Here is a 26,833-nt window from a genome sequence, read left to right as displayed (position 1 = left end):
CCCCCCCTTTTTTTTACAAAGAGACATGATAAACCTATATCTTATATTCATCTGAAAAGTTTATTATTGCAATATTCTGTGTCACCTGCACTGATTCATACAGGCTTTCTGCTTTTCCCTTTACTTCCTTTCTGTATCCCCCTGTCCACTTTAACCTGGAAGTCTATCTTTATCTTTATAGAGAGCTCTGTGTTACAGCAGGTAGTATAGAGACTATCTCCAAAATAATATCAGTCTTCAAATGAAAATTTTTCTTTTATATTCCTTCAGCAAAAATGAAATCATGTGCCAGGTGCTTTGCTAAATACTGGGAATACTAAAATGAAAGGGTTCTAGTTGCTGAAAAAGTAGAGAAGAAAATGATTAATTTTGCATAAAATTGAAGAGCCAGAGAGTCAGGAAAGCCTTTGCAGAAAAATAACATCTGAGTCTTGAAGGCAGTGTGAATTTCATTGTGTTACAGAGAGCATCACAAGAAATGAATCCTGTGTTGCTAAACTATAAGGAAGATTTCAAGGACTATGCATAGGCATGTGTAGATGCACAGGGAGATGAAAATGAAAGGATTAGGGAAGGTTAGATCCAAATTGTGAAGGGCTGAAAAAATTCCATTTTGAGGAATTTGAACTTGATCCTGAGGCAGTTAAAAAGCTTTTAAATCCCTTCAAGCAGAAAATGGACAAAATGAATGCAGTTTAGAAATTTAATGCTAGCAGCAGTGTAGAGAATGAGTTTGAAAGGAGGAAAAACTAAAGGCAGGGATACCGATTAGAGACTTATATAGGATACAATGATGGGTGAACTAGGGTAGCGGAGTGCCACTTGAATCAACAGGAGTTGATGACCAGTTAGGAATGTATGGAAGGGGGAATCAAAAAGGACTTGAAGATCTCAGGCTTAAGTAGCTAGAAGGGTCATGGTATCCCTAAATAAAATAGAGAATGCAAAAGAAGGAAGTTTAGTGGAGAAAACAATATACTGGGCCTTTACAGGGGATCCAAGAGGAGGTGTCTGGGAGAGTTGTTTAGGATACAGATAGAGATTTGAGAGTTCACAAAGAATAAACCTGAAAAAAGTAATATTGTGGAAACAAAAGGAATAGTGCAGAAGTATAAGGCTGAGAACTACAACTGGTCACGATTAGGTAGATGTACCATGGCTTTGACTTCTTTCCTGAGAAATCTTGTTTACTCTGGGTTCCTCGGCTCTACCCAAGTTGTCAACACACTGCGTCCAGCTACTACAGAAATCACCATTGTTGGTTATTCCATGCCTAGAGAAAATCTTAAATTTGTTTTATTTTTTAGTTAATGTAGGCATATGTAAAGTGTTTAATGACCACAGGAGATTCCCAAGTTTACCATGCTAATGAGAATCATCATGAAAGTCAGAATACCAGAGTTTGAATTCTGACTCTGAGGCTGAGTGACCTTGGACAGTTAACCTTTAGGAGTCTTTCTTGTCTTTAAAGAGGAGAGCATAGGGGCATCTGGGTGGCTCAGTCGGTTAAGCTTCCAACTTTGGCTCAGGTCATGATCTCAAGGTCTGTGAGTTCAAGCCCCGCATCAGGCTCTGCGCTGATAGGTTGGAGCCTGCATCCTGCTTCAGATTCTGTGTGTGTGTGTGTGTGTGTGTGTGTGTGTGTGTGTGTCTCAAAATAAATAAATAAATATTTTTTAAAAAGACAGCATAATAGTCTTGGCCTTTTCTACTTTATAATAAAGTGCTAGATGAGTATTATTTTACTCAAGTATACTCTAGTCATAACCAGCTGTGCTCTAAGAATGTGAAATACTTAAGCATTTAAATTTCTATTTGAAATCCTCAGACCAGGGAGTAACTTGTATTTGAAAAAAGAGCCGGCCGAAGAGGTGCTTAAGTAGCTGAGCGAGTCCAGAGAATTTGCCTGTAGTTGTCCTAGAATTTGTTCATTTCCACAGTTGTGTGGGAATGCCACTATGTAGTGGACATTTGGCATATTAGAATATGGCACCAGTATGTAGTGGCACCAAAGGTGCAAAGTTAGTAGTATTTTATACTTTTTCCTGGAATTTCCAGACTTCCTCTGTGCTCAGTTATTCTTAGTGGTTTGGATAAATGAAGTAATTCCAATCCATCTCTTTGCATTATCAAATAATTTTTAAAAGAAGCCATATATATGGAGCAGAGTGCATAATGAGACTGTTTATTTAGACTTCGTACATATCCATCAAATAAAACTCATTATTGGTAACTTGATAAGTGCTTATATCACCTGAACTTTATTTTGAGATAATTTTCATAAGGGCAATAAGGTGGATCCTAGAAATAGAAATGTTCTAGTCTGATTTTTTTTTTTTTCTGGTATAGAACAAGACTTTGAATTGCTTAATTTACAAAAACAAACCAGTCTGTATCAAGCTTCAGTGGATTGCTTATTTGTAAAGGCCCTTCTGTGCACCCACTATCTTTCTGCTACTTTCTAATGTAGAAGGATGGATTTCAGCATATAAAATACTTTCCTTTGTAAATAATAAAAGGATTTAATGACTAGAGGAAAACATTTAAGGAAAAATATTTTTGGAGGAATAAAAACGTTAAGATTTAACATTTGGAATTAATCGGTAAACCTATACCTGATAACATCTTCTACAACAGGCATTTTATTTTTATAGGCATTAATTCATTAAAATCCTTCAGAATTTTGAAAGTCATCTTGAAAATAGGCTATATGTCATTTAACAATAGCATCTAAAATTATTTAGAAATATTTTTTAATTTTATTTGAAAAGTAAATTTATCATTTTTCTTACAATGAATATAACAAAAGCTGCAATTGTGAAGGATAGTTTCTTCCAGGTAAATTATTTTAATTATCAACAGTTACTTGGTAGCAGAATAAAAGTGATTATCCACAGTAACATAGGATTTTTTTTAAGATTAGCAATCATAATCTAATATGTTCCAGAAATGTAACTGTTAATTTTTAATGGCTTTTCATATTTAATGTCTTTTCCTATTAAATGTCCATGTAAAGCAGATGCTCATTTGCTAGCTTTGTTGAATCTCAAGAAGCATGTTATCAGTGAAACTATATAGTACAAAATAAAACCCAAAGAACTTCAGTGAACTTTTCAGTGTTCCTGGAAGTTGATGAATCTAATTAATGAAGATTTGAAAGTATGAATATCATATGTCCTCAGTTATGAGAAATTCATTTCTGAATTAACAAGTAGAAGTCCCCTCATAGTTTAAGAATTACTTGAACAAATTTAGATATCTCTTCCTTACACTCATTCATAATACTTTGTCATCAAATACTTCTATGCAGATGATGATGGCTACTACTTTTCATTTTATCAAGTTGGTTAGCCTATGCTGTTTTTAGTTGGATATGGGTTTTTATAATATGTATTTTATCATGAAGAGGAGTCTGGCTGTACTATTTCTTGTTGCCACTGTGACAAATCACCACAGCACACCTTTATTCTCTTATAGTTCTGGATGTCAGAAGTCCAAAATGAGTCTTTACAGGCTAAAACTCCAGGTGTCAGTAGGATAGGTTTTCCCTAGAGGCTCCAGAGGAGACTCTGTCCAGCTTTTTTGAGTGCCTACGTTTCCTGTTTGTGACCATATTGTTCCAGTCTCTGCTTCTATTGTCACATAGCCTTTTCCTCTTATAAGGACAGTTGTGATTACACTTAGAGCCTACAAAGCTATAGTTTTAGAGCAAGCAAAAAAACCCCAAAAAACAAAAAAAAACCCATAAAATTTAAATTCATTTCTTTTTTTAAATTTTTTTTTAATGTTTTATTTATTTTTAAGACACAGAGACAGTGCACAAGCAGGGGAGGGGCAGAGAGAGAGGGAGACACAGAATCCGAAACGGGCTCCAGGCTCTGAGCTGTCAGCACAGAGCCCGATGCGGGGCTCAAACTCATGAATTGTGAGATCATGACCTGAGCTGAAGTTGGATGCCTAACAAACTGAGTCACCCAGGTGCCCCTTAAATTCATTTCATTAAAATATTTATTGCTATCACTTCTGTTTCATAAGTATGCCAGCAAAATGTACATTTTAAACATTTATAATATTTCAACACTTATTATATAGCATCTTAATAACCCAGCCTCAAAAGAATGTTTGATGGAATGAATATACTTAATATTTGGTAAGTAGTGTCATGAACAGAATCTTTTAAGTTCATAAGAGGCATTTAGGATTTTAATTTTGTTTCTAATTCATTTGTTAGACACAGTCTAAAGATTCAAAGTACAAATATAGACAGTGGTATAATAAAACCTGTATACTTATCATTCAGCTTCAATAAGTATCAACTCATGCCAAACTTGCTTCATCATTACCTTATCCATCCTTCGTATTATTTTAAAGGAAATCCCAGATAGTATATATACAGGCATATGTATAATATATACGAAGATTTCTTTAACACACCCACAATACTTACCGTTACATTCAAAAATCAAATTCACAGTGATTCCTTCATATCATTAGTGTTCCACTGTTCAAACTTTCAGACTTGCAGACTTACCTTGAATGTCATAAATGGCTTGTTTGCGTATAGGTGCTTTATCATCTCTTTAATGTGTAATTTTCTTTTAAAATGCCATCAAGATGGGTTTTTTAATGAAGATTTTTATCATTTGATTATATCCCAGATAATTAAGCATTATCTGTAAGCCATTTACCAATTATATTCTCTTTTGAAAATAATTTGACTACATTCTTCCCTTTAACTCTTGTAAGTGTTCCCATGCATTTTTTAGGCTCTTTTCTTTTTTAAAGAATCACGTATCTTTACTGTTTGTTTCATTTTTATAAAGCACTTTGATTACTTCCTTTGAAGTGGCGTATCTATTTTCAGGGACTTAAGTTTCAAATAATGGTTATTAGTTTGTAAGTGACAGTGTTGAGCTGCAATATCTAAAGTTTGTTCCAACTAAAAGATTGTATGATTTCTACAATATTTAAGAAAGTAAATCATCTGTATTTTTTTTTTGTTTTTCTGTAATCTCTTAAATTTTTACAATGACTGTGCAGTATTGTTGTAAGGAAAAGCGTTTTTAATGTAAAGACAGACTGATATTTTTTTTATTTCTTATATCCTGTATTGTATTTTCTTTAGGAGACCTATCTCTTTAAAAATCTGATGGAAATAAAGTAGGAGTATACCAGAAAATGAACTGTATAGGGCAAGCAGTTTTGAAATTCTTGTTCTAACCTAATTTCTTAATATTCATGTAGTATATCTAGAAAGCATATCTCTGTCCTGTGTAGCTTCTTGACCAAAGAGATTTGATCCTTACATATCAAAAGCTTGAGTTAAACAACAGTAATAACTTACTTAATCCTTTCCTAAAAACTCCAGCCTATGTTGGCAGTGAGCCTTTTGCCGTGAGCAGATGCTGTGCTGTTTCAGACCATAGCATTTGGAGTATCCTTTGAATGTATGTGTGTATGCTGAATTCAAATTCTATCCCCAATAAATGTGAGGAGATAATGTTGTAAATATACTTTGATAGATTTTCCTCTAAACTTCAAAACATTTTGAAAAACTGCCATTATGTATTTCAGGCAAGTTTTGTGGCATCTGGAAATCGGACAGATATTTCCTTAGATGATCCTAACTTCTGGCAGAAATGGGCTAAAAAGGCAGAAATAGATATAGATGCCATCAGTGGCAGAGTAAGTATTTCTTTCCCTTTAAAATATTATCTATTAGGATACTTTCTAATATTATTATAATATTTTAAGGTATTCAACTGTGTACTTACTGAAATAAATTTACTTCATAAATAAATTGATGTGGAGTATCTGAATGATCATATATTGGGTTAGGCACTGCTTCAATTTAATACCTCTGGTATCTATCATGATAGGTTGTAATACAGGGAAAATTTAAGTTTGAATACTTATATTCTTAAAATTGTAATGTGTTTTTTAATTTGTAAAATGTCTTCAAATCATCAGTTATGTTTATTTTGCTCTTTAACTTTGTTTTCTTGGAGTCCACTCCCATTAATGATGATCCAGTCAGATACAAAAGGAGAAAAAAAAAACAGTCAAGAAAGTGGCAAAACTATTTCTTTTTTAACTTTACTTAGAGCTAAGAAAGGGCCAAAAAGCTAAAATACAATTTGTAGAACTAATAATAACATAACTGTTTACTTCATAAGACACCTGTCTAATTATGTATAGGAATCAATGTTTGTGAATCTTATCTATTAGCAAGATAACTGCTAAATGATTAAAAGAATTCTATATTAAGCATTGATGCATGGGATCTATTTTAATAGATAGTCTTTTTAATTAAAATGTAAAACTTTACAATGAGAAATAATACCACTGCCATACACAATCGTTACTATTTAATGTGTTTCAGAAATATGTGTAATTGTATGTGAAACAAATAAGTAAATTTGAAACGATATTTATAAAAACATCATTATTTACATATGGCATGTTTATATGTCTAAAAAGGCAATGGAGGGGCACCTGGGTGGCTCAGTTGGTTAGGCGGCCGACTTCGGCTTAGGTCATGATCTCGCGGTCCGTGAGTTCGAGCCCCGCGTCGGACTCTGTGCTGACCGCTCAGAGCCTGGAGCCTGCTTCCGATTCTGTGTCTCCCTCTCTCTCCGACCCTCCCCCGTTCATGCTCTGTCTCTCTCTGTCTCAGAAATAAATAAAAATGTTAAAAAAAAAAATAAAAATAAAAAGGCAATGGAGGGGCACGTGGGTGGCTCAGTTGGTTGAGCATCCGACTTGGGCTTGGGTCATGATCTTGCAGTTTGTGAGTTTGAGCCACATCGGGTTTGCTGCTGTCAGCCTGTCAGCGCAGAGCCTGCTTCAAGTCCTCTGTCCCCCTCTGTGTGCTCCTCCCACACTTGAGCTCTCTCAAAAATAAATGAGCATTTTAAAAAAATAAAAATAAAAAGGCAGTGGAATCTGGAAGCATTGGAATTTTTTACTCATTAAAAGTATAGGAGCGCCCTGATGGCTTAGTCGGTTAAGACTCCAACTCTTGATTTCAACCCATGTCACGATCTCACGGTTCACGAGATCAAATCCCATGTCTGGCTCTACACTGATAGCACTGAGCCTGCTTGGGATTCTTTCTGCCCCTCTCCTCACTCGCTCCCTCTCTCTCTCTCTCTCTCTCTCTCTCTCTCAAATTAAATAAACATTTAAAAATAAATAAATGAGTTTAATGAATTAACTGGATAGAAGATAAATACACCACTTAGCCTTCTTAAATATTGGTACTAACAGAAGTAGAAAAATATAATGGAAGAAAACATCTATTCACAGAAGGAAAAAAAGATACAAAACACTTAGGAGTATACTTACTGACAGATGTATGTGATTTAGTTAAGTAAATTATCAAATTTAATTGGGAGATTTGTCAGTTGGCAAGAAAACTACATATTTTAAGCATTTTAAGAGTTTGTAAACATAGGGGCACCTGGGTGGCTTAGTCGGTTAAGTTTCCAAGTTTAGCTCAGGTCATGATCTCGTGGTTCATGGATTTGATCTCTGCATTGGGCTCTGTGCTGACAGATCAAAGCCTGGAGCCTCCCTCGGATTCTGTGTCTCCCTCGCTTTCTGCCCCTCCCCCACTCGTGCTCTATCTCTCTGTCTCTGTTAAAAATAAATAAATGCATTTTTAAAAAATTATAAAAAAAGTTTATAAACACAGAAATGCAACCAAAATCAAAATGTTAACAGTTTTTTTCATATAACCAGACAATATGTAAAGTTTCCCTGGAAAAATGAATTGTCAAGAATATTAAATGTTTATTTTAAATGCACTTTTAGGAACCTGTCTTACAGCAATAATCATACAGGTACAATGATAATACAGTACAGTGATGTTCATCACCACATTTTTTTGTTTTAGAAAAAACTTACAAACTAATTAAACTTCTTACGATAGAGGATTAGTGCATGCATTACTGTCTAATGCAATAAGTAAAAATAATCATGTCGATCCCTATGTACTAGTGATATAGAAAGAGCTCCAACACAGTTAAATTTAAAATATGAGGGAGATACAGAACAATGCCTATAGTGTGATATTTGTGAGTTTTCAAAAGTCTCTGTTGGGGATCCAGAGACACTCGTATATACATTTATGCATTCATCCAACTATGAGTCAAGTGCCATTCTCACATTAGGGACAGTGTGCCCAAGACAAAGCAACCACTGCTTTTACACAACTTATGAATTCTCGTAGGTGAGACAGAAGTAAACAAGTGAATAAGATAGTTTCAGAGAGGGAAGAAAATGAAACAGATGGCAGAGAATGCTGGGAGGTGTAGAGACAGCATTAAGCGACGTGGTCAAGGGAGGTCACTCTCAGTTGTGCTGACATTGAATGACCAGAAAGAGCCAGTAATGTAAAGACATGAGGAAAATCTTTCAAGGTACAGGGAATGGCAGTAAGCCATTGGTGGAAATAAGCTCTGGTATTCCAGAAATAGAAATGCCATGGCAGTGTAGGCAGTGAGGAGGTGATAGGCAAGGTCAGAGACCATAGATTTGGGTCACATTATAGGGCCTTGTATATTACCTTGGGGAGTTAAGCACTTTATAAATAAACTTTTATAAGCACTTACTCATTTAATACTTGTACAGTTACATTTTCTTATTTATGCTTTGAAAAAGACATTTAAAGGTTTTCTGAAAATGAAGTACAAAGAAGGCAGACTAGCATTATTTACTATCTATTAAAACATAATGTATTATAAACATGATTAAAACAGCATGCTACTGAGAAAAAGATATAAAGAGGAAGAACAAAATAACAGAAAAAGATCAAATTAAAAGTTTTAATAAAGAAATATTAGAGAAAAAGGCATTATATAATAATCATGACTAGAATATTGAGTTAACGTTGGGGGGAACTTTATAATGATATACTCTATACCAAGTAAACTCCAATTTGCGATAAAAAATTTTTTTTAATTCTTTGAAAGCATGAAAAAATGGAAAAACTAGATTTCTGTGTTATCAAATACTTGGTGGGAAAACATTCTAAATTAGAAAGAAATCACAAAGGAAATGTTTGGCATATGCAAATACATAAGACTACTTAAGTACTTTTTCCATTAAGTACTCCAAAGTACTTAATGGAAAATAAAAGGGCAGTTAGACTGGTGAGACTTATTTATAGCAGAAATTTATATGAAAGTCAATATTGTTATTATATGAAAGCTCATATAAGGTGATCAAAAATACACCAAACCACAAAAGATTGTGGGCGGAAGACTTGAAAATTTACTCAAAAAATACAGTTAGGGTTTTTTTTTTTTTTTTTTTGTCTTTAAAGAAGCTGGGGTGGGGCAAAAGGACAACTCTTTCTTACTGAAAAAAGGCTGATTAACAAATATAGAAGGAATAAGAGAAGAGTTCTACCATGTATTGACCACAGTAATAATTGTAGCAGACAAGACCCATTGATGAATTCTAAAATTAGTGGGTAAAATTGAAGGAGAAACAGACTTTTTACATACTCTCAAAGAATATCTTCCTAACTTGGAAATATTTCATCGAAGGTAAAAAACATGTCAACTTAAGTTGTTTTGAATGAGTTAAACTGAATTAAACATGGTGAGGTTCATACACTTAATTACCTTGCTTTTTGTGTATTAATATAACTCTTTTGGAAAGGACTAAAACATGTTTTTGGATCTATAAAATATTTAAATCCTTTGACCAGTATTGGTATTTCTAGATATTTCCCTTTTTTTGGATTTATCTTTAGGATAAACTTAGATTACAAATATTTATTTTAATGGGGCACCTGGGTGTCTCAGTCGGTTAAGCATCCGACTTCGGCTCAGGTCATGGTCTCACGGTCTATGAGTTTGAGCCCCGCGTCGGGCTCTGTGCTGACAGCTCGGAGCCTGGAGCCTGCTTCAGAGTCTATGTCTCCCTGTCTCGCTGCCCCTCTCCCATTCATGCTCTGCCTCTCTCTGGCTCAAAACTAGGTAAACATTAAAAAAATATTTTTTTAACAAATATTTACTTTAGCATTATTTATTTTAAAAATTGAAAACGAAGGCTCTTGGGGGGCTCAACCTGTTAAGCATTCAACTCTTGATCTCAGCCCAGGTCTTGATCTTAGGGTTGTGAGTTCAAGCCCCTCTTTGGGTTCCACGCTGGGTGTGAAGCCTACTTAAAAATAAGGCGAAAAAAAATTGAAAACAATCTAAACTATGAATTAGGTAAAGAAAACTAAGATGCATAAATATAGTTTAAAAATATATTATGGTTATTATATAAAGCATAACACAATAACTCTCATATTAATGATAAGGCCAAATACCAAATTCTTTTCATCCTATGACTGTGATGTCACAATATTATATGTGTATGGTAATAAGCATTTTAAAGGAATATAAAAATTTTTAAGTTGATCTGGTAGGTTGATGAAATTGTTAGTAATTTCTTTTTCTGACTTTTTGTAATTATTTTATTGTTTGTACAATTTGAAAGGTGAAGATATAAAACATTGTTATAAACAAAATAGTAAAAGGACCTTTAAGTAATAGCTGTTAACAATTTTACAGAACAGCTTGGTTATTGACACTCCAAGAATTAGGAAGCAAACAAGACCCTTTAGTGCCACAAAAGATGAGTTGGCGGAATTATCTGAAGCCGAAAGTGAAGGGGATGAAAAGCCCAAACTCCGGAGACCCTGTGATCGTTCCAATGGCTATGGAAGAACTGAATGCTTTAGAGTAGAGAAAAATCTTCTAGTTTATGGGTAAAAAAAATTTTTTAATGTTTCTTGTTAATAGTCTATACAAAGTTACAGAAAACGTACACTGTATTCTAGTGTATTTTTTCATCTTGTTAGAATCAATAAAAATCTATTTTAAGTAGATTTAAAATACCCTACATTTATATGCTTAACATATATTTAATAGCAGAATGATGGAGTATCCTTAAGTTTTAAATTATAAATGTATCACTGAAGTCAAATTCCTTGTTTTTCTGAGAGTTGCATATTCAATAATATAAAATGGATAATCTTGTTATCCATTATTGAATAAGACACACTTGAAATCACTATACCATGGTTCTGCATTTTACACTCAGGGAAAAAACTTTATTAGGTAAATCCTATTCATGACAAATGGGTTTTTTGTAGTTTTCAAGCCTTTTATCCATGAGTTCTGTTTTTCTCTAGAACTTGACTAAATATTAATGTAAGTTTACCTTTTTTAACCAGATGGGGCCGATGGAGAGAGATTCTGTCTCATGGTCGTTTTAAAAGGCAGCTGAATGAGCATGATGTAGAAATAATTTGCCGAGCCCTCTTAGCTTATTGCCTTGTTCACTACCGAGGAGATGAGAAAATTAAAGGCTTCATATGGGATCTCATTACTCCAACTGAAGATGGGCAGACACGAGAGCTACAAAATCATCTGGGTAAGAACATTCTTTCTTATTACATTTATGTTCAGTTATATAGGTGGCACCATAGTACCCTATAAAGTGTTGAAGCACTGTAGAGTTAACACTAATGAATCCTTAAGCTTCACGCTCAATTCAGGTTCCAACTTAGAAAATACTAGTGTTATCAGTTTGGTTGGGTTTCACATACAGGTTTACGTGCAGTTTGGTTATTGATCCAACATAAATCCGTTCGCAAGTTGTTGTCTCAGAAGTCTTCCCTCATCCATGTTCATATAGATCTATCTCATTTTTAAAACTCCTTTTTAGTAGTTCATAGTGTTGCTATTCCATAGTTTATTTAGCATCTGCTTTTAATGATGGGCACTTAGGCCATTTCTCACTGTAGAGAATTAAAAAACAAGTTTCAGTGAAGATCCTTCTGCGTTTATCCTTGTTCATGTGAATAAACCTTTCACTAAAATAAATACCATGAAATGGAATTGTCGAAGGATAGCTTATGTACATCCTTAGTACTTAAAATGTGGTCTATGGGTTAATAGCGTCAGCATCTCCTGGGAGCTTCTTAGAAGTACAGAATCTTGGGCCTCAGACTTACTGAATCAGAAACTGAACTTTAACAAGTTCCTTAGCAATTAGTATGTATATTATAGTTGAGAAACACTGATGTATACATTTTAAGTTTTCATAAATACTTTAATTTGCCATCAGATATGACTATACCAGTTTACAACTGTAAATTGTATATATAAGGTATATATAAGTCCCTTTTTCTCCACATCCTTTCTAATAGAACATTCTTTTCTGCATAAAGTAATTCTTTCATAGCATAAAGTAATTGATTTTTCTGTAAAGATAAAAAAGATTACTACACCCTGAAAGTTGTGTTACAATTTTGTTCTATTTAATCAACACATACCTGTTATAGTGTCTACTGTGTGCTTCTTGTGCAAGGTAGTGGGAAGATAAGAAGAAACAAGATCCCTGAGCTCATCATGAACTTTGCATTCCGGCCAGGTAGATAGACATAATAAGAAAGGAGATAAATAATTACAGAATATGATAAGTACTGTGAGGTAAATAAAATAACTTCTGAAATGGAGAAAACAGAAAGCACCTATTTTAGATTAGGGTGATCACTGGAGGCTGTCTTAGTTGCGGGCAATTAAATCAGTAACGTGCAGAACTGACTTCAGGTAAGGATGGAAGATGGACACAAATATAATCTCACTCTTCCTTGAAACCCCACTTACATGTCAGTGAAGAGAAAAAAAAATTAAGGCATTACACTTGATAAATTCTACAGACAAAAGTCCTAGTTTCTTCAACAAAGTGGGGGCAGGCAGGTAAAGAGGCTATCCAAAACCCGTGGCTCTCAGCCAGACATGATTCTGTGCCCGGTCCTGCCACCATTTAGGATTGTCACTGCTTTGAGCATGTCACTAGCATCTAGTAGGTAGAGGGCACGGGGGTATAGACAGCCCTGCACAATAAAGAACTATGCAGTTCAAAATACCAACAGTGCCGAGATTGAAAACCCTGCTGTAACCTAAAAGATTTAAGAGTCCTCAACTGCTTGCATTGTGGGGGTCTTATTTCATTCCTGGTTGAAACAAACAGCCCAGGGGATTTTTTAAAATTATCTTTTTTAGGTAATAGTAAATTTGAATATCAAGTATTAAGGAAGTATTATTTGCCTTTCTTGGGGCTGATAATGGTTATTTTTTTAAAGGAGGCTTTGTCTTTTATATATCGCTAAAAGAGCCCCACATTGAGGGTAGAGATTACTTAAGTAAATAAACTTTAAAAGGGGGGTGGGTATCTGACTGGCCTAGTCAGAGGTGAGTGCAGCTCTTGATCTTGGGATTGTGAGTTTTAGCCCCACATTGGTGGTAGAGATGACTTAAATAAATAAATTTTAAAAATTAATAAATAAAAGATAATCATATTTGTTCATGAAATGATTGGTGTCTTAGATTTACTTCAAAATAATATAGGAGAAAAAAAATAATAACATAGAAGGTTGGGGAGTGAACAGGGTATAGATGAAACAAGATTGACCATGAGCTGATAATGATTAAAGTTGGATGACAGGACATTGTGATCCTTCATACTACTCCATCTGTTTTTGACTATGCTTAATTCCATAATTAAAAAGTAAATAGGCATAAACCCTCAAAAGAAGAGAGAGAATGGGAGAGGAAATAGCAACACAGTTTTGGAACCTGGAAGCAAATAGATGAGTGGTGACTAACTCAACCAACCAGAGAGAGTTGAATCTTAGGTCAGCAGTAGGAAAAGGCAACGACCGACTGGTTTGCTGCACAGATTACCCAAAAGTTTCAGCTTGTGACATATCAGGAACCTCTGAAAGTAGGTGTAAAGGACAGAGGTTTTGACTACAAGTTGTTTAAACAGAGTTCAGATTGCTAAATATCCTCTTCAGTTCTGTGTCATCAGGATGAAAAATGACTTAAAGTTTGTTCTCTAGGGAGAGTGAAGTGGTGGAGGGTCTCTGGGTTGCATTGGTAGTTGAGGTATGGAGCTCCTAAATGGGGACCGAATGAATGTATGTATATTGAACAATGTCATACTCAAGGAAGAAAACTAAAGAATTTTCTTTGTGGAGTCTGATCAGGGCAAAACCTAACAATATGAAGGGTAACAGCAGATTGCCCTTCAGTGAGTCCCATCAGACCATCTGTGTCAACTTTTTGGTCTGTCTCAAATATGAGCAAACAACCAAGGATACCAGACACCCGAGGAAAGTTTCCAACATGAGAGGTGGAGACGAGAAACAAACCATCTAAATGAACTCGGAGGAAATAAGGACTATGCAAGGAAAAGAACTTTTTTAAACCAGCATTAATATCTTTAAAGATACTTCAAATATACTGTGATTTTGGAGGAAGAATAAGGTGCTGTAGAAATAGTCAAGCACAACAGATCTCGTGTAAATTATAAATTAGCATGTAGCAGAAGTGAAAAAATAAATAGGATTATGTGATGAAATCTGAAGCAGTTTTGTTAAAGAGAAGTTTATATGGAATTTCTACATATTTTATTAGGAAAACTTAAGTATGTATATTTTTAATTATGCACTGGTTTCCAAATCAGAGTGAGGAGGACTCTGGAATATAGAACAGTATTAACATAGAACAGAATAGCAATTTAAGGTGGAGGGCATTAATTAGGATCAAAAAGAGATACTACACAGTAATAAAATGACTGATCCATAAAAGGAGATATAACAAGCATGAACTTTATACACCAAACAAAACGGTCTCAAAATATAAAGGCAAAATTGCCAACATTGTCAGAAGAAATGGACAGGCCACAACATGCTTCTGTTTACCATTGTGGTAAGATTCCTGGCTGGTAGAGGACAGCAAGGAAAAGAGATACGAGGTAGAAATTGAAAGGAATCAAAACTGTTTTTTTAGTAATTGTTAAAAATTGTAAGTGAAACAACTCAAGCATCATTGAGTTTAATAGGTAGGTGGTGGTGTGCAGTGATACTCAGACAGTAGATTTTTAACAGCAGTTAAAATGGATAAATTACAGCCTTGTGAGTCGGCAAGTATTAAATCTCAAAAAAATACCAAAGTAATCAATAATTTGCAGAATTGCATGTGAAATACAATGTCTGTAAACTTAAATATTTCTCCAACCTATGAATACAAAGAGGCATGGAATGAAAAGACAAATTCAGGGTAGTGATTATCTCTGGGAAGGAAGGAGTGAATTGAACTTCAACTATGCGTATTCATTTCCTTTAATAAAACACTGACCAAATATAGAATATGCTAAGGTTAAGAGTAGGAATATATTTTCTGTAGTTTTGAAATATTTCAGGGGCGCCTGCTGGCTCAGTCAGTAGAGCATGTGACTCTTGATCTTGGGGTTGTAAGTTTGAGCCCTACGTTTGGTGTAGAGATTACTTTAAAATAGTAAAAGAAAAAGAAATATTTCACAACAAAAGTATCACATAAAATGAATATAGCTCCCTTAAACAGGAATCCACAATGACTAAACCTAATGCAGTTTTGAAAATCAAGAGGCCAAACTTATTTTGTAACTAAAGAAACTAAAAGCAAAGCAGAGGTACAGGTTTTAGCTTTTGGTTTTTACATTTGGAAAACAAATAATGTGTTTTGGAACAAAATGGAAATCACAGTGATTAATTTCAGATACAAAATTATTGGGTGTTTGCGGGGAGCTGTTAATATGTGTGTATAATCATCATGTTAACTTACCTTGCTATTGGGTCATTATTGTTACCATTAATATATATATTTTTTAAACATTTTTTTTTTTTTTGAGAGACAGAGAGAGACAAAGCGTGAGCAGGGGAGGGGCAGAGAGAGAAGGAGACATAGAATCTGAAGCAGGCTCCAGGCTCTGAGCTGTCAGCACAGAGCCCGACACGGGACTCGAACCCACAAACCATGAAATCATGACCTGAGCTGAAGTCGGAGGCTTAACCAACTGAGCCGCCCAGGCGCCCCATGTTACCATTAATATTTTAAAGATCTCTATACAGCCTGCACAGACCTCTGAAAGTCTCCAGAAATTTCTTGTGTTGAAAAAAATGTGCCAAATTGCAAATCTTTCTACAGATTATCCCTGATATCACGTGTCCTTCTCATTTTAACAGGCCTGTCAGCCCCAGTACCCAGGGGTCGAAAAGGGAAGAAAGTGAAGACTCAAACAAGCTCATTTGATATACAGAAAGCAGAATGGCTTCGAAAATATAATCCTGAGCAGCTACTTCAAGATGAAGGATACAAAAAACATATAAAACACCACTGTAATAAGTAGGTAGTAGGGTATTTTTAACACAACTCTTTAGAAGTTTATATTTCTGAATTTATTAAAAATCTTAAAGCATGCTGATTTTGAGTACAGAGACAGTGTGGTCTAGGACCAATCCTAATCTTAATCTTACAGGGTATCCTTCAGCAAATCATGGTATACCTCTTGTGTCACTGTTTTCATCAACAGAGAGAGAAATAAAACTGGCCTCCAAATGATCTCATTGTATCTTACTTGGATATTAAATAATGATGATTGTGAAGATTTTGGAGAAACCTATTTTATATATATGGTAGTAATGAGATTTATTTAATCAGAAGTAATTATTTAATTACAAAAATTCTGTATACAAATTCTTTTCCAATTTTAACCTCATGGATGAATTTTCTTTAATGATCAATATCTTTGTGTCTTTTGATTTCCTTTCCCTCATTTTAGGGTTTTGCTTCGTGTAAGAATGCTGTATTATCTAAAGCAAGAAGTCATTGGAAATGAGTGTCAGAAAGTATTTGATGGAGTTGATGCAAGGTAAGTTAATTAAATAACCTGTTGATATTTTCAGTAATATACTGAAAATAGCAAAAATTCTATGACCAGAAAACTGTCTGTCAAAGTGGCTGCTTACTCAGTGAAGTTCACAAGAAGAAAATTCTACCAAATTTACAGAATTCACCCTTGCCAGTTTGTTGCCTTTCCTCTGTTAGTCTCAGTCTGGCTCTGTCACTAATAGCAGTATCAGTCATCATCATCACCACCACCATCATCATCTGGCTCTGTCACAACAACAGCAGCAGCAAATCTAAAACTAAATCTAAAACTGAACCTTCCCTGTGTTCATTCTTTTCTTCTTCCCTCCTAACCCAATGGAAGAATGGTGACTGACTTTTATCCACATATGATCTGTCCGACACCCTGGTCTCTTTGTTCCTTATTCTACTTCTCTCTTCTTCCTGAAATGCTATCTTCTTTAATTTTTTTGTAATACTGTCTTCTGTAGGCATTCATGCAACTATACCCACCCGGTTGTCCTTTTTCCTCAGTACTCTGTCCCTCACCCACAATGCTGCAGCCACACTGGTGTTTCTGTTTCTCCAGCACGTCAGGCTCATTCTGTGCTGTGCCTCCTGGTACACTCTTACACCTCAGCTTCCCCAGAACTGTCTCTTCAGGTCATTCAGGCCTCTATTCAGCTTCTACCTCCTCAGATAGGCCTTCCCTGGCCTCCCTAGCTAAAGCAAGCCTAGCAGTCACTCGCTACTACATAACCTTACTTTATCTCATTCATAATGCCTATGAAATGCTTATTAGAGTCATGTTTATTTGTCTGTCTTTCTCTTCCCACTACAGTTTAAGCTGCTTGAAGGTTAAACATGCTATCTGTCGTATTGATCATTTTTTCACAGCCCCTAGAATCTGGGACATAATAACACCCAATACATATTTGTTGACCAAGTGACCCCTCTTTTCCCTTGGCCTCCACTTGTGGAGAAACTATGATCTGTGAATTATCCCTCCTACATTTCCTCTTTCATTAATCTCCCCCTGGCCCCCAACTTCTCATTTGGATTTTATCATATTTGCATCTCCCTCAGCATAGATCCAGAAACACACACACACACACACGCACGCACACGCACACACACACACTCACACACACAGTGCTTTTGGACCTGTGTCTCCTCACGCTACTGTGTTATCACTCTCCTTGATTTCTGTGTCTGTGTCTCCTTTTTCTGCTCTGCCATTTCCTACGCACTCCCCCACAGCTCAGCTTCCACCCCCTCTCTTCTGCCTGCCCACTCGTCCACCAGTAAGCTTGCTGCTGAACACACGGAGGAACCCTACTGCTTATCTGACTTCACCTTTGTTGGCCACTGCCTCCTTAAAATGTGTCTGTAGCAGCATTCACCTGGACGTGTTCTTTCTAGCTTCTTTCTGCTTATTGTTCTGCAGGCTCCTCTTCACCCTCTTAAATGTCTTCTCATAGGCCCTCTTGTTGCCACCTCCTTTTCTTGGATGCTGTCTCTCTTCTGTGGTGTCAGGTGTTTTTTTAATTTTTTTTTAAGTTTTATTTATTTAAGTAATCTGTATGTCCCATGTGGGGCTCAAACTCACGACCCCAAGATCAAGAGTCGCCCACTCTTGCAACTGCCCCATCAGGTGCCCCATCAGTTTTTGTTTTTATACTAAGGGTCTTCCAGATCTGTCTCCAGTTCACATCTCTCTCCTGAACTTCAGGTCCACATTTCTCACAGGTGCCATGATTACCAACACCTCCAGGCTTTTGCACTCTTGCTGGAACATTCCCTTTCGCCCTTTCCTCCATTCTCCGGGCTCTTCCTGCTCAGCTGACATCAGCTCAGCCTCCAGGTCAGGCACGTACCCAGAGAACCCTGTCACACCATTCACCATGCAGCAGTGCAGGTACCTCTTCATGAGGGCAGGGAGTGTCTGCCTTATTATTGCTATTATTGGCACTTAATGAGTGCTGTTTAAATATATTTTGAATGAGTGATCTGGCCTGGGGAAGTTAAAGACAGTTTTATGCAAGAGACAGCATGTGAACTGAATCTTTAAAAACAGAAATCAACAACAGGAGCACATGCACCTCATTATGGTCCTTTCCCTAGCAGTTAACAAACACTTCACATTCATTTGTCACTTACAATCAAACACAGGGCAGGTATATGCTCTTTACAAGTAGGAAATCTTTCTACCGCTGATGCTTATCACAGTGTTCTGAGCTTACAGTGCCACCTGATGGTTGGTGAGGGGAACTACCTGACCCTCTTAAATTCTTTCCTCTTGCCTTCATCTTTTGGTTCTCACACTTTTTAGTCCTGGTCAGGAAATCAATCAAAAATAAATATCTTCTGTAACTGTATTTTTCCTCATCATTTTTTCAACTTTGACCAAATCACGGGAAAATCATGCTTTCTCTATTTTTCTTCATTAAGCTAGAAAATACTGTGATTGCAGCCCTTCTGGGTTTTTTTAAAGAAGATTAGAGGTAATAATGTTACTTAAGTGCAGATAATTTCCTTTAAGAATCTAGAGAAAGGTCTACATCCTTTTCTCCATATTCCTTGGGTTAAAACTTTTTTCTGCTGGCAAAAGATTTATGAAAAATAAAAAGTAATTTCCTATCCACTTTTCATGGTTTTTAAAAAATGTTTATTTTTGAGAGAGAGAGCCAGAGCATGAGGCAGGAAGGGCAAAAAGAGAGGGGGATAGAGGATCCAAAGTGGGCTCTGTGCTGACAGCAGATAGCCCGACGCAGGGCTCAAACTCACAAACTGTGAGATCATGTTCTGAACCAAAGTCAGACACTTAGTGACTGAACCACCCAAGCACCCCAGAAAATGGCAAGTTTTTGATTCATAATTGGATTAAAACATTCAAAGTGCGGGGCGCCTGGGTGGCGCAGTCGGTTAAGCATCCGACTTCAGCCAGGTCACAATCTCACGGTCTGTGAGTTCGAGCCCCGTGTCGGGCTCTGGGCTGATGGCTCAGAGCCTGGAGCCTGTTTCTGATTCTGTGTCTCCCTCTCTCTCTGCCCCTCCCCCGTTCATGCTCTGTCTCTCTCTGTCCCAAAAATAAATAAACGTTGAAAAAAAAAATTTTTTTTAAATAAAAAAAAACATTCAAAGTGCTATTTGTATGCTATATATAACTATCATGCCTAAAAAATGACAATATAATAAAGGACTAAAAACTATAATAAATCCGTTCCGTGAATGCTGTGGTAATATGGCTGTTTTCAGGAGTATGAAACAACTACTAAAGAGCATTTTTAATTTTGCAAACATAATTTCCTTTGCTTATCATGTGAAATTACTACTCTCCCAGAAACCTTTTTTTTTTTTTTTTAATTTTTTTTTTTTCAACGTTTATTTTTTTTTGGGACAGAGAGAGACAGAGCATGAATGGGGGAGGGGCAGAGAGAGAGGGAGACACAGAATCAGAAACAGGCTCCAGGCTCTGAGCCATCAGCCCAGAGCCCGACGCGGGGCTCGAACTCCTGGACCACGAGATCGTGACCTGGCTGAAGTCGGACGCTTAACCAACTGCGCCACCCAGGCGCCCCCCAGAAACCTTTTATAAGTAACACATACAACACCACTAAAAAGGAAAATCTGCCATACATGGAAGGACTGAAATGTTTACTTCTTTACCATAGTGATTCAAGCCATTGTCTCCCTTAGCCTAACATACAACTTATGTCTGACAGGAATTAGCAAATAAATGTCATTAATTTTCACACACAAACATCATTCTTGTATTTTATTCAACAAAGAAGATGGAGTTGGATAGGATAAATTATTTCAGGAAATCAAATAATTCTAGTTGAGAATTTCTCTGTTTGACATTCGTGATTTACCAGTTTTCAAAGAATCAGAGATATGATAAAACATAATGAAAATGAAGTAGAATTTCATCTTGTCTCGGCACCAAAATTTCATAAGTTAATTAACAAAGACCTATATGGATATATTTGAAAAAGTGAGGAGTTTCCTACTTACAATTAAGTTGTGTAGCCCAAGGTCATTTGTAAGTTGGTTGTCTTTGGAAACTCAAAATAACTTTTTCATATAGAAATAAATTGATAGGGGCTTCTGAGTGGTTCAGTTGGTTCAGTGTCCGACTCTTGATTTTGGCTCAGGTCATGATCTCACAGCTTATGAGATCAAGCCCTGTGTCAGGCTGTGTGCTGACAGCATTGAGCCTGCTTGGGATTCTCTCTGCCCCTCTCCTGCTTTCTCTCTCTCTCCCAAAATAGATAAATAAACTTAAAAAAGAAAGAAAGAAACTGATAAATGGTCAATATGTTCCTGTGCTAGTTCACAAGAACCCAATATTTAACCACTAATATAGTGGAAATAAAGGACAATGGCCATAAAAACAAAAGGCTTCTAAGTCTTACGAGTAAATAAACCATGAAAATGGGGGCACCTGGATGACTCAGTTGGTTAAGCATCTGACTCTTAATATAGTCTCAGGTCATGATCTTGCAGTTCTTGGGTTTGAGCCCCACATTGGGCTCTGAACTGACAGCATGGAGCCTGCTTGGGATTCTCTCTCTCTCTTTCCTTTTGTCCCTCCTCTCTCTCTCTTTCAAAATAAATAAATAAATACTTAAAAAGGAAAAAAAAACAACTTTCCATTTTCCTTTACTTGTAAACAATGCTTAATTTTTCAGTGGGATTTTCTTACCAATAGCAGTCTAGAAGAGATATGACTTGTTTTGCAGCCCAAAGCAATTAATTTGCCCTTCTAGGCCCTCAGTTTGCTGGTGTACAAAATGAAATACTTGAGCCAGCTGATTTTTGTCAGGCTGTTTGCTGGCATAAGATTCTACTTTCCCATAAAACATTTTGTTTGTATCTAAAGGAAATCAGTGGAAAGAATATGCTTCGTTAAGAGTAAAGTAAACCTGTTGAAACATTTCTTCTGTTGAGTTTAGGAATATTAATTCATTTTATGCTAACTTTGTTTATGTTGTGCGATTTTGTAATTTTTATCGGTGTTAATTATGGAAAACAAAAAGATCAATGAAATGAAATCTTAACATCTTTTTCTTAACAACCATAATGCTGTTTACAAACTAGGTAAGGTTTTGCCTCCTCTTTAACTTGTTTGTAATCATTCATAGTGCCATATCGTGATTTCTTTTTTAAAGTGACATTGATGTTTGGGTCCCAGAACCAGACCACTCAGAAGTTCCTGCTGAATGGTGGGATTTTGATGCTGATAAGTCCCTTCTTATTGGAGTTTTTAAACATGGTAAGTGAGAAGTAAGGTAGGTAGAGTCGTCTTCTGTGTATGCTATAATTCAACTAGTTCTCAGTTTGATGATTTCCACCTACAGCTTTATTCCAGAAACACTCATATTATTATCAGTATCAGGTACAGCATACACCACCAAATTATGTCTGTCAGTCACTACACTTCTTCATGAAAGGGTGGCAGAAGTCTCACATAACTTCCCCTCAGGAAGAGTTCTTAGGTCAAGTGTGTTCTGTGTGATCAGTTTTCCTCTTTTTCACTTTAACTGATAAATTTAATCTAAAGTTTTAAATATACACATGCCAGATCATGTAATTTGTGATAATTTCTGGAAAACATGCTTAATGTATATCATTTTAATATATGGTCCGTTTAGTCCAGGAACATTATCTACCGTAAATGTGTGGAATGCTTATATTTATACATCTTTTTTCTTTTTATCCTTTTTACTTTCACAATTGGTGATCCCTCCAGGTTATGAAAAATATAACACTATCCGAGCAGACCCAGCATTATGCTTCTTGGAAAGAGTGGGAAAACCTGATGAGAAAGCAGTTGCTGCAGAACAGAGGGCAAATGATTATATGGATGGGTATGTGCACTTCAGGGTCTTGATTTCTCCATGTATCTCTATCAACATCACATATTCTGTCAGTGATATTTATCTTTAAGTAATGCAGTGGTAAGAGAATTGGAGTTTACAATCGGAAAGAACTAATGATACTCTGATAAGTTAGTGCTTATTCAACAGTATGATCAAGGAAGAGGCTGGACCTGCCCCATACCCATTCTTGTGATGAGTCCTTCATTTTTCCATTCTTCATGGTCATGGCCATTAAGGCCATAAAATTCTGAGGGCATAAGAGGAAAGAAGACAGCTAAGAATATTACAGCTGAAGAGAAATATGATGTTGTTCATTGTAACAAGTAAGGGCCTTTACCATCTTTGTTTTCTTACCAAAAGAGAAAAGTAAGAGACTATGTTGAGGTTAATATTACCACATTTAAAAGTGAACTTGGTAGTAAGAGTCCATTAGAGGTAGCTTTCTTCTGACTTGCCATAGAACCACCTTCATGCTGTGGCTTCGAGTCCTCAGGCTAAAGAACAGAAATTTCAGTCTGAAAACACACTAAAAGGTCCTTGCAACAAGACTCCCATTTGTCCTGTCAAGAGAAGTTTTAAGTCCAGTGCAGTAATTGTGGCATCTGTTGGTATTTTAACAGGGATGTGGAAGATCCAGAATACAAACCTGCCCCAGCTATCTTTAAAGATGATATGGAGGTATGCTTTGGATCCTATTTTAAAATCCTCAATTCTAGTCACTCCATGGTTTCTTTTGTTTGCTGTTTCTTTTGTGTGTTTTTCTTTCATGTTTTCCTTATACCTAATTCTGTTCTTCAGAAGAGCAGCTAAGTTAGTGATCCACTTAGGTTGACAGACATCACAAATAATCATTCAGAATTTGCCTGATCTCCCTTCTAGACAAGCCGGAGGCTGGCGTGGACGTGTGGATGAAGTGGAGCTTGCCCACGTGCTGCAGTGCTAGGAACTAAGAAGCACAGTGTTGGGGCAAAAATCCCAAAGCAGAGAGTGACAAGTAGATACTACAAGTACACGGCAACAGATAGAAACTATACCCACATAAAGGGTTTAAAGTAGAAGGTAGAGAGGAGAGGAATTCTGAGCTGTGAAAACATAGTACTATGTGTTCTGTTTATAGAAAGTCAAAAGGAAGAAGCAGAGTTGGTGAAAATACAGAAAATAGTCTGTGGAGTGGGGGAAGTGATGTTAAAAAGGATGAGGAATTCTGTAGTACTTAACAAGGGCATGGTAAAGGACTAGATGGTGTGGTAACTGTCAGGTAAGGTGTGTTGGTCTTTGTGGCCAAGGGGCTTGGATATTGATGGCTGTATGAGGACAAGTGAGAGTGAGGGCCAGAGTGTGGCAGTGAGAATGGAAATCCTATACTGAATGAAAACCCTCAGAGGAAAGCACTCTCTGACAAACAGCACCAAGAAACAGCGTGGGCTCTGGGTAGGGAAAAAAATTGTTTCCCCTGAGAATTCATTAGCCATAGGCCTGCTTTCTCTTGAGTTTATGGTTTGATTTCTTTTACATCACCTGCATGGTCCAGGAACTCTCGAGCCAAAAATGTGACATAAAAGGATCCCAAGCTGGTAATACCCCTGAGGTACCTAGTAGAAACATAAAGAAAAAGAATTATGGAAAAAGAACAGCTTCAGTGTAGACTATACTTGGTCCTGAAGATAAAACCCTCTGTGATGAGGTCAAAATCCAAAAATTTTAAAAATATGAGGAACAATTTACCGGGAGTAAATGTTAGCAAATACAACAAAGAACAGGATTAGACCTCTAAGAACTTCTGATATAGATCTATTAAAATTGAAAATAAGTAATTTTTAAATGGTTAAAGACATGAAAGAAAGACCCAAGAACAAAAGAAAGATGGATCTGATTTTAAAAGAGTAGGGACATATGGAAAAAGAATTATGTAAAACTTTAGAAGTGGAAAATACAGTCATTAGAAGTTAAAACTTAACAAATAGGTTAAACATTGTGCTGGAGAGGCAGATTAGACCCAGATCTTGAGAGAAGACATTATTTAGAAAATAGATATGAGGAAAGGATCCACAGTGTAGCACGATGGCTCAGTTTCGCCCAATCAGGAGAGAGAGACCACATAGCAGTTTGAACAGGGAAGGTTTGTAGAATGATTGACTATAATCGGTGGATTAAAGAGTGATGAGAGATTGGCTGATAAGAAGTAAAGAGAATGCTGAAGAATGGAGGAGTGGGTACTCTTCTGAGGGCTGATGCAGAGCACCTAAGGAAGAGCCCCATGTCCAGCAGGGCTGAGATCATCACTTTTTTGGGAGGGCGTGGCCACACCTCATTGGTGGCGAAACTTGCTGGAAATCCACCCTCTGGAACTTGCCGAAGTCTACCCTCCAGGGTTGCCAAGGGACCTTTTCCTGGGGAAGTGTCTCACTGGAGGCACTTCACTAGACAGCCACCCAAGGGCGAGGTCACCAGGGAAAGCCGCTAGCCAATAGGCACTTAAAGAAGCTGCTTGAACTGCAGAGGTGAGCACGGGAGGAGTTCACCCAAACCAAAAAAGAAAAACCCTTCTCCTCATACTGTGTCTCTGGCAGCCACTACTGACAATGCTTGACATCATACTGGCTGGTGAAACACAGTATTTAAAGAGGCCAGATCCATTTTCTTAGGGCCCGTAAAAGGTATGACAGGTAATGAATTTAGGGCTGAGAGGCAATAAATCAATACGAAAAACTCTTTTAGAGACAAGGAGGATAGCATGATGATGTCTGGTTGGTACATGTCCAATAGGTATTCCAGAGGGAGTGGCCAGAGAGCATAAAAGAGAAGACCTGTTTTAAGAGAGATACCAGCTGAGAATTTTTCAGACTTAATGAAAGGCATGAATCCTGAGATTCAAGACATAAAGTGAATCTTGGCAGGATAAAAAAAATTAAGTCCACTCTAAAAAAAAAACATCCTAGTGAAATTACAGATGTTCCGAACAAACAGAATATGTTAAAAGCAACCAGAGTTAAAAGACCCACTTGAAAAGGAATGATAGTAGTTCTAATTTCAGTCTTTTCTAAAATAACAATAGAAAATAGTAGTCATTGGTAGCACCTGACTGGCTCAATTGGAAGAGCACACAACTCTTCATCTTAGGGTTGTGTGTTCGAGTGCCACATTGAGTGTAGAGGTGACTTAAATAAGTAAGTAAACAAATAAACTTTAAAAAGATAACAATTGGGGTGCCTGGATGGCTCAGTTGGCTAAGCCTCCGACTCTTGATCTCAGTTCAGATCGTGATCTTATAATTCATGAGATCAAGACCCACGTTGGGCTCTGTACTAACAGCACTGAGTCTGTTTCAGATTCTTTCTCTCTCCCTCTCTGTCTCTCCCCCGCCACCCCTCTCAAAAAATAAATAAACAATGAATTAAAATAAACTTAAAAAAATAGTAGTCATTGGAATAAAACCACCAAAGTTATGAATATGTTTACAGTAATGTTGGAATACTTAATTGGAGCTGCTCTTTTGACAGATAAAGATTAGATATACACCACAAGCAAACTGTTCAAGGCTGAAAGAAAAAAGATTTGCTGGCTGTCTAATAATCAGATATGAGAATGAATAAATTATGGAAGTTGGTATATAGAACGAAAAAAAAAAAACTGTTAGCAAGAAAGCCTGGGGCATATTTGCAGGTAGAGGAAGGGTGGGGGGAAAGTAACTGGACCAAAAGTGATCACGGAAGAGGAAAACTGTAGTGCAAAATAATTGGTCTGAAGTGTAAAAGGCAACAGAGAAGTTGTAAATGGGTGGGAATTTAGGACAAGAAATTAAAATTTTTAATTTTGATAAATTAATCATTAAAAACTCTATTACAAAAAGTTCTCTACTACTATATTAAGAAACCTGATTCTCTTTTCTTCTTCAGTGTATCTTGACCCAATTACCCTGTGACAAATTTCTGTTTTCTTTTAAAAGGATGATGTTTCTTCACCAGGAGATCTTGTTATAGCAGATGGAGGTACATTGCATTTATCTCTTTATTTAGTATTATTGAAAATTCACATTCTCATGATACCATGAAATCAATAAACTGTTCCACTTTTGTGATGTTTGATGCATATGAAATTTTTATTGAAGACAGTTGTAATCATTATAAGACATACTAGTTGATTGGAAATGTAACAGTATTTTTAGTTACAAATAGTTACACAGTGACTCACTAAGCTTTTATGGAA

General features: G+C 36.4%; 1 protein-coding gene across 20 annotated transcripts in view; it reads left to right on the top strand.

The window, feature by feature from the left end:
* Positions 1–26,833, top strand: part of CHD9 (chromodomain helicase DNA binding protein 9) — a 235,826-nt gene that overhangs the window by 177,168 nt on the left and 31,825 nt on the right. For 19 of the 20 annotated variants that reach the window (XM_047834132.1, XM_047834146.1, XM_047834142.1 and 16 more), the window contains 9 exons: positions 5,575–5,685; positions 10,572–10,768; positions 11,237–11,436; positions 16,079–16,238; positions 16,675–16,764; positions 21,917–22,020; positions 22,498–22,615; positions 23,248–23,305; positions 26,574–26,616. In XM_047834132.1, coding sequence (XP_047690088.1) covers positions 5,575–5,685; positions 10,572–10,768; positions 11,237–11,436; positions 16,079–16,238; positions 16,675–16,764; positions 21,917–22,020; positions 22,498–22,615; positions 23,248–23,305; positions 26,574–26,616 — 1,081 coding nt within the window. The remainder of the gene's footprint in view (positions 1–5,574; positions 5,686–10,571; positions 10,769–11,236; positions 11,437–16,078; positions 16,239–16,674; positions 16,765–21,916; positions 22,021–22,497; positions 22,616–23,247; positions 23,306–26,573; positions 26,617–26,833) is intronic. The other variant, XM_047834147.1, reaches the window with a different exon arrangement.

This window comes from Prionailurus viverrinus, chromosome E2, assembly GCF_022837055.1.
Source record: "Prionailurus viverrinus isolate Anna chromosome E2, UM_Priviv_1.0, whole genome shotgun sequence".
In the NCBI taxonomy this organism is placed as follows: Eukaryota; Metazoa; Chordata; class Mammalia; order Carnivora; family Felidae; genus Prionailurus; species Prionailurus viverrinus.
Note: the sequence above shows the minus strand (reverse complement) of the source record. Positions and strands in the feature narration are given on the sequence as shown.